The sequence below is a fragment of the Diadema antillarum genome, unplaced genomic scaffold (genome assembly GCF_040938485.1).
Source record: "Diadema antillarum isolate AM-2024a unplaced genomic scaffold, OU_Dant_1.0 scf00000088, whole genome shotgun sequence".
Taxonomy (NCBI): Eukaryota; Metazoa; Echinodermata; class Echinoidea; order Diadematoida; family Diadematidae; genus Diadema; species Diadema antillarum.
The window spans coordinates 448,596-463,849 of record NW_027270977.1 but is presented as its reverse complement, the minus strand read 5'-3'; the positions used below and the strand labels follow the sequence as shown (position 1 = coordinate 463,849).

The window sequence follows — 15,254 nt, the reverse complement described above, 5'->3', positions numbered from 1 at the left end:
CAGGAACTTTGTACTTGTAAATATCATGCAAATTGTTAGAAATTTCAACTACTCGCAAAGAATGTACTTGAAAGATAAAATATATTTTCATATTTGATGTTAAAGATCTTTTTTATATATATAAAATTGTTGGGCATCTTTAAATGATGGAGTGAAAAAAAAAATTCTTAAAGGAGTTTTCATGCATGTAATTCTGATTGTTCTAATGGTATTTCATGCTAAGGAAGAGAAAGGAGAAGAAAAGGAAGGAAAATAAATTGTTGTATGGCTTGGATTACATTTATCATGATGAAGCGAAGAGGAAGAATACTGTAGAATCAGAAATTTTCATTTGCATGATTTTTTTTTTTTGCAAATTTTGCGATGAGTCCAGATTCGTGAAAGTTAATTGCACGAAGATTCCTTCTACACAATGCATGGCATTGAACGCCAGTGGCAACTCCCAAAGGTTTCAAGCTGCGAAAAAAAAAGGTGTCAACTCCAAGTCACAAAAGCTTTATGCCACAAATGTTTGCGGTTTCACCGTATATCAAAACTAGACAATTATCTCGTATTGAATTGAATTGAACATATTTTCAATTATTTAGCTTCTTTCTTCAAGTATTTAGTTTATTTGCCACTGCAAGTTAATCACTTGTTATCACCACACATGCCAACAATCGAATTTAATTCAGAGCTTAAAATATAGAATACATTTAGAATAGCAGTTTTCTGATTAAATATGCTTTGAGAGAGAAAAAAAGAAGAAGAAATGATCCATACTGAATTTTCTGGGCAAATTATTCTGCCAAAGAATGCAGCCCAGTGGTCAAGAAAAATGCTGCCTGTAAAGTATCCCACCATATAAAGCCGACATAATATGTCATGGGAGGGACTAAATTGTAATGTTGCCGTTCTCAGCTTTACCTCCTTAATGGTGCCAGAAGCCATGTAGGCCCTAACATTGCCAATATTAATTTCTTCAGCTGCTTTGTTTCGTAGAAACCCATGCCACCAGATCCAGTCACCTGAACAAATTTCAAAAGAAAATTTTGAGATTGCAGTTGTACATGTTAAGTCCTTTGCTAGCAGTGCTACAAGTCCGGAAACGGGAAATATGAGCCGTGTCTGGTGACACGCACCACTCCCTTCTTCACCTTGACTCAGGAAAATGTATTTATTTCGTTTGTTGAATTGTATGTTGTATGTACTAAAATTGAACCAATATTCACATGTCACCATAGTACTATCTCAAGCAGCTTTCGTATCTGTATTATATTAGTAGCCTTTATATTCCTTGAAAAAGTGTGTGTTCATGTCGTACTAAAATGAATATGTCTTGAATAGTACAGAATAACATGTACATTGTGCATCACCTTTCGTGCTTATAGGGCATAAATGTATTAAAAGTATATCTTCAAAATAAATTGATTGCTTTTGAATTGCTTGAAAGGTTATCTGATGAATGCGCCAAGATATTAATAGTGAATTGCTTTTCATATAATGCTACAGTGTACATGTACATGTATGAGACCAATACTGTATACATGGTCCTAATTTTTGGCACCAAAATTGTACATTTCTGTTCGTTTGATGAGATGAAAGTGTGATATCATCAGTTTTTATGTATTATAAGGAGAATGATGTATACAGCTGGAAGTTTACACCAGAATCGTTTTAGTGCTGAACGAATGATTTTTACAGCAAGATATACCCATTGCTTTCAATCACAATCGTATATAGCATAAAGGGTAATGTGGTGCACAATACAAGTATTCATTGTTCATTATTGCGATGATTGTGAGAAATGATTTGATGAAACAGAAATGAGGACCATACTTTTGCAAATATTTGTCAAGTCAGACTTTTGAGAAATGTTTGAAGAAAAAAGAAAGAAAGAAAAAAAAAGACCCAAATCTGAAACCAGAGCATGAGCCATCATGACAGACAAACTAATGGTGAAGAGGATTATTTTCGCCTATTGCTGATCAGGTTCTGATGTGAGACATATGCAAGCTGTTGTATAATTCAAGATCTGGTAGACAACTTGTTCAATATCTTTACAGTCCTTTTCTGTCTTCATTCATGTGTAATGTAAGATTACAGCCCAATTACCGGTAGCTTTTCTATAACATTGTGATATTGATCGAAATCACATGATTGGCTGCGAGCTATCATGTGACCAGTCTTTGGTTCTGCCTGAAGGCATGTATTGACTTTCCAATGGGTGTTTAGCTGGTTATTGCAGCTGCATTTCCTCCAAATGCATTACAATTGTTTGTGTCTAAAGTTTTGATAGCTTGGAGCAGGTGCTAGCGTGGGAATGTTTGCAGTGTGTTACCGGTTGTGTCTGGAAATTGTATTCATGACTGGCAATGGTAAAAGGGGAAAAAGTATCTGAACATAAACAAATGAAGAGTTTGTTCGCAAAAACCGATACGTCCATTTTTGAAGATTTTTAAGTACTGTCTCTGTCATAGAGTACAAAATAATATCTTTTAAATGATATATTGGTCACTACATATGAAGGCACATTTTTGCAGTTATGGTCAAAAGAAGCAAACATTTTCTTATTATTCTTTTTATTTTTCTTGACCTTTAATGGCAAATATCTCCATTTGGCAAATATGGACTTATCGGTTTTTGCGAACAAGCTCTTCAAATAGAACCATTAAAACCCAGGATTCATAGGAGTTCTGCCTTTAATCCCACATTTACACATTTAACAAACACAAAAGGAAATTATTCTGTGGCCCTTACCATGAACCTGCTAGTACGGTGTCTGCCTGCATGTTCACTAGAGTGATGTATAGTATGTGTGTCATCCAAATCCAGTACATGCTACTTATAAATTTGTTTTGCACCTGTCCATATTACTTTGTTAGGAAGATTTCGAGTGAAGTCTGTCTAATTTCTTTGTTAGCAAATTCCACTACTACGTGGACATGACGTCATCAAATTTGTGTAACACGGTAGTCTGGCTAGCGTATGTTACCATGATCAATAGCACTGTCTCATAAAGCAACCTGCACTTGCAATTCAATGCTGTCTATACCATGAAGACCAGCATACGTGATAACATACACAGATCCATTCTGACCACCTATGCCCATCCTGCCCTAGTTTGGCAAGACAAAAGTTGCATTTTTGAAAAAAAAACAAACAACAAAACGACAACAACAACAACAAAATGCCAATGCAGCAGAAAATGCCCTTATAAGTAATATTTTTGAAAGAGGAATGCTATGCTATAGGGAATACAAAATTTACATGAATCATGTACATTATACTCGCCACATTGGGAGTGGATAATTTGGGGAACAGGACTATTAACGTATATTACGTGTACTCACTTGAATTTGTATTCACAGCAAAGATTTGTTATTGTAACATGTTATTTACACTCTTTCTGGAGTTTAAGTCCTATAGGGCCTACAGCAAACTTGTAAGGACCAGTGATTTTTTGTTTCCTTTGTTTTGCTAATGAATACCATGTGGATGAAATTTTTGTATAATTATGGTTTGAAAGACAAGAACAACACAAAGAACTCTTTACCTTTGGGCAATTAAAGCAAAATCATTGTTGGTTATAACAAATTTGTTGATCAGGATTCTTTATAATTACTAATACCAGTAAAGTTCACTGTACATGCATTAGAAGGTGATTGATATTCACTTGATGTCCTTGTTTTGTCAAAATTAAATCCCATCCTTACATTGGTTGTTTCAGTTACAAGACAGAGGAGAGAGAGAAAAAAAAAAGTTTTAGACATTAACCCATTCCGTATGTGAACCTGGTGGTCTGTGTATTAAGTCTATGAGGATTTCAGAATTCAGTATGGAACAGGTTAACAAAGATTAAGAGTAACAGATGTCATAATTAATGTAAACAATGAATTTTTGTGCTATATATTCAAAACCAGTACACGTACCATCGCCAATTCTAGCTCACTGTACTGAAAGTTGCTGTACTGTATATTGTATGCAGAAATTGATTTTTTGTTGTTGTTGTTATTTGTTGTGTTGTTGCAGAAAATACTGTACTTCTACACATCCTTGTACCAGGTTTTCAATCAGCAGTTTATGCTATTCAAGAATTTTAAAATGCTGTTAAAAGTGAGTTGTTCATGACAGTAAATGTCTTGGGGTTCCTCACTTCTCAACAATCCCACTTTCATGTATGAAATGAGCACTCAACGAACTGTATGAGGCACACTGCGTAATAAACCAAATTTTACAGAATAAAAGTCTCGCTGTTTCTTCATCGTGCTGAACTTTACTACTTTACTGGACCAGTGACAGAAAACAAAGATGTTACTGTCTTATGGTGTTATGTGTGTTGAAAGTACTTGTATGACTATACATTTTTGTACATGTAAATGTAATTACAGCTGTATATGACCACATTAAGTCAATTTTTCCAGTCCATATTTCTCATAGAATATTTGGCTAAATATTAACGTTTTACATGTGTATATACCATGTTACAGGTAATTTAATTGGCTATCAATCTGGTAGGTCAATAAAAATGGAATCTTTATGCATGAGTGAACACATTTGTTTTTGTTTTCTCATCCAAGACACAAATGTAAAAGTTGCAAAAATGTACAAGTTGTCATTCATGCATATGTGCTCTTCCATATGAATTTAACACCATAAGAAACACAAATTAAAGGACAAGTTCACCTTCATAAACATAAGGATTGAGAGAATGTAGCAATATTAGTAGAACGCATCATTGAAAGTTTGAGGAAAATCAGACAATCCGTTCAAAAGTTATGAATTTTTGAAGTTTTTGTACAGTACCCGCTGGATGAGAAGACTACTGCAGTGTATGCACAACTTAGATGTCACATGCGTACAACAATATAAGGAAAATATAAAGAGAATTTCACAAAATTCCATCTTTTGAAAAAAGTACACATTCCCTTGAATCGTTACCGACAAATGTTATGGGTAATAGTTATGGGTAATATTATTCCCCCTGCCTTTAGAAAGAGGCAAGTCAAGTGCTCTTTTATTATGCGAAAAAAGTGAAAATATGTTGAATTTTCTTTTACATTTTCTTTATACTGTTGTACGCATATGACTCACAAGCTGTAGTAGTCTCCTCATCCAGCGGTTCCAACACAAAAATTCAAAAAATTCATAACTTTTGCATCGATTGTCCAATTTTCCTCAAACTTTCACTGATGTGTTCTACTAATATTGTTGCATGTTCTCGATCCTTATGTTTATGAAGGTGAACTTGTCCTTTAATGTGTTTGAGGATATAGAGACACAAGGGAATTTTTTTTTTTTTCCTTTTTGCTATTCATTCATGTCTCTCATTGCATTGTTTTAAAGTGGTCTTTTGTTATCATTGCTATCTAGCAGGGCAATTGCAAATGGATGAAAACTGTTAATTTTTGCAATTTTTGCTTTTGTGCCTTGGAGGACAAAAACAAATGTTCACCCATTCAAACAAATTTTGCTTCCTATAAACCTACCAGGTTGATAACCAATTAAATAACCTCTAATTTGGTTTATGACAAGATTTTTTCAATATCTTCTTTTGAATTAAGTACAGTTGAACCTCTCGTATCTGGACAAGTCGGGACCGGGGCTCATCCAGATATGGGATTGGGCCGGATATGGGAGACTTGATGCTTTATACATGTACAAATATATACACATGTACTGATGTAGCCCATTGTAGTACCACATGTAGTAATGTGTATACTGCAACCTTTTCATTGTTACACTCGGTAACAGACCCCAAAATAGAGGTTCGTGTTTGCAAGAATGAAATCATTTTCTTTTACAAATTCTTGGGATGATTTACCAAAATAATTATTAAGAAATGTATCAAGTATATGTAATTCATGTGTGTTTGTGTAGGAGTTCTCAAGGAGTTGGGAATCCCCCTTTCCTCCCGTGATTATAAAAAAAAAAAAAAAAAAAAAAAAAAAAAAAAATCACGGCGAGATTGCGTCCGTATAATAGAGAGATCTGGATAAAGGGAGGCCGGATAAGAGAGGTTCAACTGTACTTGAGAAAGCGTTGACTTTCTTTTGTTTACATTTGTAAATACAACTCTACAAACTAGAATATGTGTTTTGTTTGGGGTTTTGCAAACTTGCCAGAGGCCTTCACTGATGGAGCAACACATACAATGTACATGAACTAAATGTATGTACAAGGATTGTTCATTGTACAATATGACACTTGTACAATGTACCATGTACTGTACTTCTGAAATGCTCTTTAGAAAGTATGAATGGTGTATTAAATGCGTTTGTGTGTTTATAGGAGGAAAAGACATTAACTTTCACACTGCATCCATACATGTAATGTTCGTTAACAACGTGCCCCCCCCCCCACCCCTCAGCAAAGCCTTGAACCACACTTTGCAAATCACCACCCACTCAATCCAAACACACATTTCTTGTAATAGCCAGTAAGGTAAGCTTTCCTTTGCAAATTACCACTCACTCGACCGAATCACAAATCTGTTTTCCTGGTTAGGCAAAGTTCTTTGCAAATCATCACCACTCACTCAATCATAAATCCGTTTTCCTAGTTAGGCAAGCTTCCCTTTGCAAATACAAATTGTAATCACCACTTACTCAGTCCAAACACACATACCTGTATTCCAAGTTTTCCAGTCTTCCTAGAAACATCAGACAATAAATCAAAATTTAACCTGTATAAAAGTGAACTTTAATATTTTTTTGTTGAAATGCCAGGGGTATGTCATAGCATTGGCCCAAAGAATTTGCACCAATTATCATTAGGAAGGCAGTTACCAATAATGGTGATGAGGCATTCTGTAATCAACTGTCAAATAAATAATACAGATGCAACACAATCGAGTAGCAGTGAAAAGGTGATCACAAAACTTGAGAGACAGGAATCATTCTATCTAGCACAGCAAAGGGGGCAAATTTCATTTTTATTAAAATGTTTCCAGAACACACACTCAAGAACCCCTGGCATTGGACCATTGAAGCAATCTACACAACAGCTATAAAGTGGGAGGAAATATGTTCGAGTGATGAACAACAGAGTCGGTGCACAGCAACATGCATTTGACTCTGCTAGCATTTCAGTAGGACCTTAAACAACACATCAAACCAATGTAGAAGGGCTTGGAATTATGCAAATCTAAGTGTAATGTATAAAAAATGACATCTATTATGTACAAACACAAACCGAATACAGCTACAATATAAGGATATACGCTTAGGTACAGTTTGTATTTACATGTGATGATCATGCATGTACAATGAAGAGATGTCATTGAAGATGGCATATATCTAGACTATTTCAAGTACAGGTATTTACAAATGTAGGAAAGTATCATGATACTCGTGTTAAAAGTGCACTATTACATAGAAAAAAATAAAACACATGTAAAATCTTCTCAAAATGTAAAAAAGAAAAAAAATTGTCTGCTTAGAGACCACAATGGTACCAAACATGTAGATGTAAAAGTATGCAAACAAGCACATTCAAGAACAGACTAACTGGCTCATCTCTGTACATCAATGACATTCAAATAACGCTTCTTACATTCTCTTTTGATGGAGGTATAAAAGTTCGGAAATTGCAACACACTTCTTGAAACAGTTATTTTATGCTCACAAAGTTAATACTTTGCAAAAGACAAAAGACATACTGCAAAAGACAATTAAAATCTCTTGTAAAGCAGTGTTACCAGTATTCTCTTTACTCATTTACACGTACATTTTTCTCTTTTTTTTAAAGGCTTCCCTCTTTTTGCACAACATTGGTCAGATTACAGATATACTTTGGATTTACACATAAAAATGGCTGCAAGACAAAAAATGGTAAAAATCATGGACTTTTGGGAGGGTCGGTCAGTGTTAAAGTAGACAGACCAGGGAGAAGACGGGAGAAGGGAAGAGGGAGTTGCGGATCCCTCACAGAAAACCCCGTCCCTTCCCTCAATTCAAGCTCTGCTCCCCTGGTACCCGCCCAGGTTAAGATATGCCTGTACAAAGAGCCGTTCGAAATCCATCCATCCAAGGAAAGAGTGACTGGCTGTTATTGGCAATGCAAATCGTAGGTCAGCAACGCTTGGAGGAACAGTTTGACAGAGTTCGGCCGCAAAGTCATTTCAAAAGTCATTTCATCCCCATGGATTGCGCCTGCACAAACCCAACATGGCCCGGATTACCTCTGCAGTTGCGGCGTGCCACAGAAGAAACTGTTGGAAGATCAGAGGGTGACGAGGCGATGCCCCCCTTTTTAGAAGTCCTCGTCCAAGCTGAACTTGTGCTGCTTCTTGGAGGCCGTTCCCGTGGAGCTCATGACCCCCATCTTCTGGTACTCGCCAACACGCTTCTCAAAGAAGTTGGTCTTGCCCTCGAGCGAGATGTTCTCCATGAAGTCAAACGGGTTTTCCACCAGCCAGATCTGAAAGAATGAAAAGCAGAATATAGATTTTGAATCTTCATGCCTATTTGACTGTGATTTTGCAGGGCTGCCAACACTCACACGTCAGTATCGGGGAGATTTCAAAGAGCAACCAGGTAGATAATTGTGTGTTTGCATACATCTCAACAGGCAAAATATTTCCCAAATCAGGAAGATGCACATTCTTCTTATGACCTGACAAGAACATAGAAGATTTCAAGAAGCCTCCTGCAGTATCAGAGGACTTGGCGGCTCTGATACTGTCCTGATGTATACAGTGGACTCCCATTATAACGAAGTCCTCGGGACCGGCAGTTTTCTTTCGTTATATCGCAATTTTGTTATAACCGAACAAATAAACAATAGAAATACATAGAGTGGATGACATTGCAGCCCAAATTTTTACTTTGTTATAACCTGAATTTCGTTGTACATCAAGGAGATACAGATAACTCCTGCTTTAAGTAAGTCCTCATGACTGGTACACCCTTAGTTTTCTTTTATCATAGTCAAAATTTTGTCACAGCCCTTTATAGGAATAGACAATTTTTCCACCTCCATTTTTACTTTGTTGAATCAACAATTTCATCTTGACTAGTTTGTTATGGCGGTAGTGCATTGTTATTGGATCCAGGGATGAATGGCAAGCTCACCTTACTACAGCCAAGCTCCACTAGCAGTCTGTCGGCCACAAACTCGATGTACTGCTTCATCAGGTCGGCGTTCATGCCGATGAGGGAGCAGGGCAAGGCGTCGGTCAGGAACTCCTGCTCGATGGCGACGGCTTCCCGGATGATTCCCTGGACGTGCGCCTCCGATGGTTTGTTGACCAGGTGCTTGAACATCAGACAGGCAAAGTCGCAGTGGAGACCCTGGGGTGGAACAAGTTTGAGAGAGAGAAAAATTAAACCCAAACATGTCAATAGTCAGCATCAGTACTGACAAAAGTAAGCATCTATGGTTTCGAGAAGTTGTGCTTTCAGCACAAACCTGACACTCACAATAAATCTCTGCAATTAAAACACATTTTTAAAAAAAAGATTTCTTGATTTCTTTGAACTTAAAACATGTGAGACATGATCAGACAGACTATAAAACAAAATAGCAAAATTCCATAAAGCTTTAGTTGGTCCAACATAAATACAAAAAGGAGATTAATTCATTGGGACTGGAGAAATGAGTTTGTCATACAGGTACAGTGCACTCATGTTAAAATTTCCAGTTACATTGGTGTAAAAATTCAAGCAACAACAGTATCTGTTTTCTTGTTATTGTTTATTTGTTCGGGTCTAATGAAATTTTGATATTTAACGAAAGAAAACTGCCCGTCCTGATGACCTTGTTATTACAGGAGTCCATTGTATTTTGTTATATTAGATCTCCTTATATCAAGTTTCCACTGTATTGTACTCCAACAAGTTGATGAACACCAGAATTGCCCCTTACCTCGTCTCTGCTGATGAGTTCGTTGGAGAAGGTCAGACCGGGCATCAGTCCCCTCTTCTTGAGCCAGAAAATTGCCGCAAAAGAGCCAGAAAAGAAGATGCCCTCCACAGCGGCAAATGCTACTATCCTCGTCCCGAAGTCGGCCTTTTCGTGGCCGATCCAGTCCAGGGCCCACTGGGCCTTCTTCGTGACGCACGGTAGGGTCTCGATGGCATTGAAGAGGAATTCCCTACAAAATTGACAAGAAAAAAGAAAAACAGAACGGTCATCAACACACTGAATGAAATTTGGGAGGTTGCATTTATAGCAGAGATGCCAACCTTGCACAGTGTAGGCGTGTTTTCAATAATACTGTAGTCAAGGTAGCGACAGAACAGTTCATGAGCTAATTAGGTACTAGCTTAGTGATACACGTACATGAAATTTTATCAAATCAAGGCAACAGCAACAGCTATTTAAAAGTAAACTTTGGGAATTAAATGGCATACTGTCAGTTCTGATTAGTTGGTGTGCTACACTTTTGCAAATAAGAAAAAGCAAGACTGCCTTCGCTATGAGTGAAGAGCGTTTGAGCAAGAGGTTGTTTAGATGGTTTTCAAGAACAAGTCATTTTTGTTACTGCTGCTATACCTCTGCGCTGCATCCTTGATGTAAGTGTCGATGAGGAGGGAGTACATTTCAGAGTGGATGTTTTCAATGGCGATCTGGAAACCGTAGAAGCATCGCGCCTCGGCAACCTGCACCTCTTGGCTGAATCTTTCCACCTGAGAAAACATTTAAAATTAAATCAGTAAACATCAATTATGAAAAAAAAAAATCATTTTCCATGTAAGCAGTGAAACAACAGCATTTGATGCATCTTGTACAATGTATATTTCAACAAAAGGAAAACAAAAACAAAAACACAGTGCAAACTAACTCCTTCAAGTTACAACATCATCTGAATAACAATAAATTAAGATATTGTTACAACCTTTTGATGATTGCACTGGTAAATTTCTTGATATCGCTTATGATATGTATCCTGGCTAATTTTGCCCTTTTTTTTCCCCTTTTCTTTTGTGAGAGTATTTTCACATGAAATATACAGTCTACAAACATTTCCACATCCAATCTAGAAAAATTACTTAGAGTGCAATCAGGAAGACTTTTGTATTTTCTTATCAAGATATGAGAAGGCATAGAGCCTCCCCATGGATTAGCGAGACACATCAGTTCTGGAATTAATTTTTTTCTCGTATTCTGAACACGACGATGTTACTCAAAAAAATAACTCTATTTGCGCACAATATGAATGAAATCTCAGGACTGCCACCCTACAATGTGTCTAGCAGGGGTGTAAGAGTAGAGAACCTACTTGCAAATAAACAAATAAATAAATAAATGAATAAAAATAAATACGTAAACACATAAATACATAAATGAATAACAAATACATACATAAATTATAAAGTAAATAAATAGGTTAAACTGGTAAAACCTAAAAATCTTTGAAAAAAGTTTGCAGTACAGTAATCCAGATACACCTCGATGCATTTGAACTGCAAAAATGTACTGCACAGTCAAGTTTTGTCATTTTTCATATGAGGTCAATTGTTAGGGAAGTACAGATGTTGGACATAGCAAAGCTCAAATGCTCACCAGATTTTCGTTGACGATGCCATCGCTGGCAGCGAAGAAGGCAAGAACGTGTGAGATGAAATGCCTCTCTTCATCCTTGAGGCTAGCCCAGTGTTCAAGGTCCTTGGACAGGTCCACCTCCTCCGCCGTCCAGAAGGAGGCCTCGGCCTTCTTGTAGAAGTGCCAGATGTCGTGATACTGGATGGGGAAGATGACGAAGCGGCGGGGGTTGTCTCGGAGAAGCGGCTCCTCTTTACGGTTCTGCAAGTTAACAAGAAAAAAATAATCACACAAATTGACAAAACGAACAGCACAGGCTGATGACAAAAGACATGACTGAAAATTATTCACTATAATACAACAGTTTTTATAAGTTGGGAGCTAGGATCAAATCTGCAAGGGTGGGGGGTCACTGGTTTGATGTTAAATTAAGAGTCACAACAAACTGGACTTGGTCAACTCTAATGCTATAAGGCAAATGCATTGGCACTTGAGAAAAGGACTACTGCAACATTTTATACATGCCTATAAACACTCCATCAAAATCTGGGAGATTACAGAAGGGCCATCGGGGAGATACCCATACTTAGTTACCCCCAATTAGTGCATTTGATTGGTAAACAAATGATTTTAAAAGTCCAATAGAGTTATCACCTCTTTGAGGTATGGACACAAAGGAAAATATTCAAGTTTCAGAAAGCCTTCCACAAAGTCAAAAGGGACATGGCAGCATTTTGCCTTGAAAAGATGTTACCATCCTTTTTATCTAAGAATTTGATAAACATTCAGCTGCAGGAATGAATAAGGCAATGGATATGTCCATGTATCAAACATCGATTTCCTATTGTGAACTCAGTACATCACTACATGATTGTCATACTCACCACAGACACAACTTTCTTGCCATTATTTTCATGCTTGATCAGCTTTGTCTGGAAAAAAAAAATGGCAATAAACACACCTGGTAAAATTACATGCAAAACAAAAAAAAAAAAAAAAAAAAAAACTGGGACTTTGCATTGCCATTGATGTAAGTTCAAAATGTACAATGAGAAACAGTCGAGAGAGAAAAAAACATAGTCTGGAATCTGGTGATTTTATTTCAAATATAGACCAATAGCTCAGTGAAATGAAAGTGCACCTTCAAAACTGGTGTAAACAGAGTGGCTACATCACAAATTATGTACCGTATATACTATGGTCTATACTACTGAGGTCAGACTGGCTAACAAGTCTCTCCAGTGCAAGACCCGTCCAGTGCACCATCATTGATGCAGTCGTTCAGTGGTGGATATAGTTGAAAAAGTTACATAATTGTGTTTCCTGTTTTGAGAAAAGATTCAACCTGTTTATTCTTCTCAAATAGACAACTTACTTTTGCGTGTTCCTTAAGTTGGTGTGAGAATGGTACTTCTTGAGGGAGGTTCTGTATATAAAAAACAGTGAAAAGAAACAAAATATACAATGTAGTTCATTGTAGATCATTTCTGCATAATGATTGATACCAGATCCTTTGTCCCTCAGACACAGAGACCAGTCTTATTCACAAAAATCTTAACAATTAAACTTTTAGTTTTAAGAGATTTCTAACCACTAACTGTAACGTTAGATCTACACCAGCTATTACATATTCTGAAGCCTGGCTAAGTGTTCATAACTCAGTTGGAAATTTGGGCAAAATTATTCTTCAAAAAGATCTAGATAAGGCCCACAGGAATTTAAAAAGAACATTGAACAAAAAAAAAAAAAGAAGATGGGGACAATGTTATTCAAAGTGAAGAAATGCCTTTAATTGTTATAGGGTCTGGATCTGTTTAAAAAAAAAAAAATAGAGACCTCTATCTTATTAAATTTCCATTGGAAAATTAGACAAGCTAACTATTGATGCACAAAACAACTTGCAAGTCATAATGTCTAAAAAGTTAAAACATCGTTGACGGTTTAGAAGTTCTTAAAAGTTGTTTAAAACTTGACTCCATCTTCTCTAACGTGAATGAAATCATTAAATCCAGACAGTCATCTCTATTATTTCTAATAGACCTACGTAGAAAATATAAGTAACATCGCGTAAGTTATAGAAACAATAACTCAACTGCGAGGATTTGGTAGTGGACGAAGTTTAATTAAACGGTTAAACTTAAAAATCATACTCATACTAAAGCATAGCTTTGCTTTGTGCCTTGTTGACCTTTCTCTTTCTTGATTCAGCATGATAAAGAAACCAAGCAAGTTTGCCCTCATTAGATAATGTAGTCTCGTGTATTTGCCAATCAATAAATGGGCAAAATAAACGTTGCTTCTTCTAAACAAGGAGTAAGTTAAAAAGACAAAGAGTTGAATAATGTCGTAAGAGCGCGGAAAGCCGTTGGGGCAGTTAGGTTGTGCAACGCCAACCCGTCAGGAAGTGCTTATGTAAGCTTGGGGTTCAGCGTTGTGTAAGCAGCGACCAACGCCCGTTGACTCCGAGAGCGCCACTCGACATAGACGAGAACAAAAGGAACCGCTGCTGCTGTGGCGGTCAGCTGACCACCGAATTTTAACTCTATTGTTCTGATGTCGCGCGATCTGTTGTGTTACTTACCGGGATTTGACTATCGCCAAGAATGGTCCTGGGCTTCAGGTGCCTTTTTGTTGAACCCTGGAAGACAAAGAGAGAGATGATGGATAGCGTAAATTGCGTTCAAGTTTAGGACCAAGACTCAAGACGAGTAATGCGACACTTCGTGAGGCAAAACGCGGGAAAAAAGAACGAACTCACCGCACTCGCACAAACACACAAATAGACCGAAGCTAGTTCGTGAACCGTTCAGCGCACCAAAACGAAACTGTTTTAGATGGCGGGTTAATGTGTAGCTCTAGTCTTGTTAGATAGAATATTACTGACCAGCACATTTGAGCAGTAGGGCCTAACACCGGCGTTACTGATGATATGGATGTATAAACTGTGTTAGGGTTTAATTCTCTCAGTTAGGTCTAACCTTTAGAATCTACATGAAGTGTCAGTGATGTGATAAAGGCCTAAACCAAACAATTAACGTTTACCAATGTACGAGGTTGAGGAAAAAACGAGTAGATTTACGTTGTTAATCTAAATTCTAACGTTACTCGTAATCGTATGGCCTTTTTGTATGGGAAAATAACACGGTGATGGTCGATGGTAGCATTCATTTATATTCTAATATTTAGATTGAAGTTGTTAAAATGCTGAAACGCTAATAAAAGAGAAGGTGTGAAATGTTTACGCATCACTCAAGGAAGAATAACGTGGGCATTCTAACAACTCTCAAGGCAATTTTCGACAGAGACAACTCACCTCGTTTTCTTTGTCATCAAGCGAAGAGTTCTGCAGTTTAGTCGTCAGATTCTTCATGTTGTTGGTGGTGTTTGGCGAATGTACGGAAAGCATCGTGATTAATATTATGGGACGGACAAACTATTGAAGTCAACAAAAATGAGTATTCAACTTCAAAACTTTTGTCTTTTGAATTAGCTTGAAAGTTTAAGAGGACAAAACTGACCAGGACGCGGGGAAGGGACGTCTTGCAGCCGTGAGTGGTTTGCGAGGGAATGCAAGGAAGAGCGCGAGATTTCGGCGATCAAATTTTAGCGCCCTACCAGAAAAATGAATATGTATAAGGACACTTCCCTCTGATTGGTCAACCTTCCAGAGTTTCCTGGGGCGGAGCTGTGCCGTGCGGTATCTTCTCTGTGATTGGGTGACTACAAAGCGTCCTTGCTGCTAGCTAGTCTGCTGTCCAAGTAAGATTTCAGCATGCGTTTTGGGATTT

General features: G+C 37.3%; 1 protein-coding gene across 1 annotated transcript; it reads right to left on the bottom strand.

The window, feature by feature from the left end:
- Positions 1-8,232: 8,232 nt before the first annotated feature.
- On the bottom strand, positions 8,233-15,015 carry LOC139718097 (ribonucleoside-diphosphate reductase subunit M2-like). Its single transcript, XM_071629587.1, has 9 exons — positions 14,780-15,015; positions 14,048-14,104; positions 12,842-12,892; positions 12,351-12,398; positions 11,488-11,727; positions 10,477-10,610; positions 9,847-10,075; positions 9,054-9,272; positions 8,233-8,400 (listed from the first exon to the last, which is right to left on the bottom strand). Exons 1-9 carry the CDS (start codon positions 14,870-14,872, stop codon positions 8,233-8,235), a joined length of 1,239 nt encoding a protein of 412 aa, XP_071485688.1. The 5' UTR covers positions 14,873-15,015.
- Between the last annotated feature and the right edge of the window lie 239 nt (positions 15,016-15,254).

Bases quoted from the DNA above. Each gene is read 5' to 3' on its own strand.
- LOC139718097 (XM_071629587.1), bottom strand. From the start codon at position 14,872: ATGCTTTCCGTACATTCGCCAAACACCACCAACAACATGAAGAATCTG. The intron at 14,105-14,779 runs GTGAGTTGTCTC...TTTGTCTTCCAG, and splicing joins TTGATGACAAAGAAAACGAG to GGTTCAACAAAAAGGCACCT. The intron at 10,611-11,487 runs GTGAGCATTTGA...ATGTTTTCTCAG, and splicing joins GCATCGTCAACGAAAATCTG to GTGGAAAGATTCAGCCAAGA.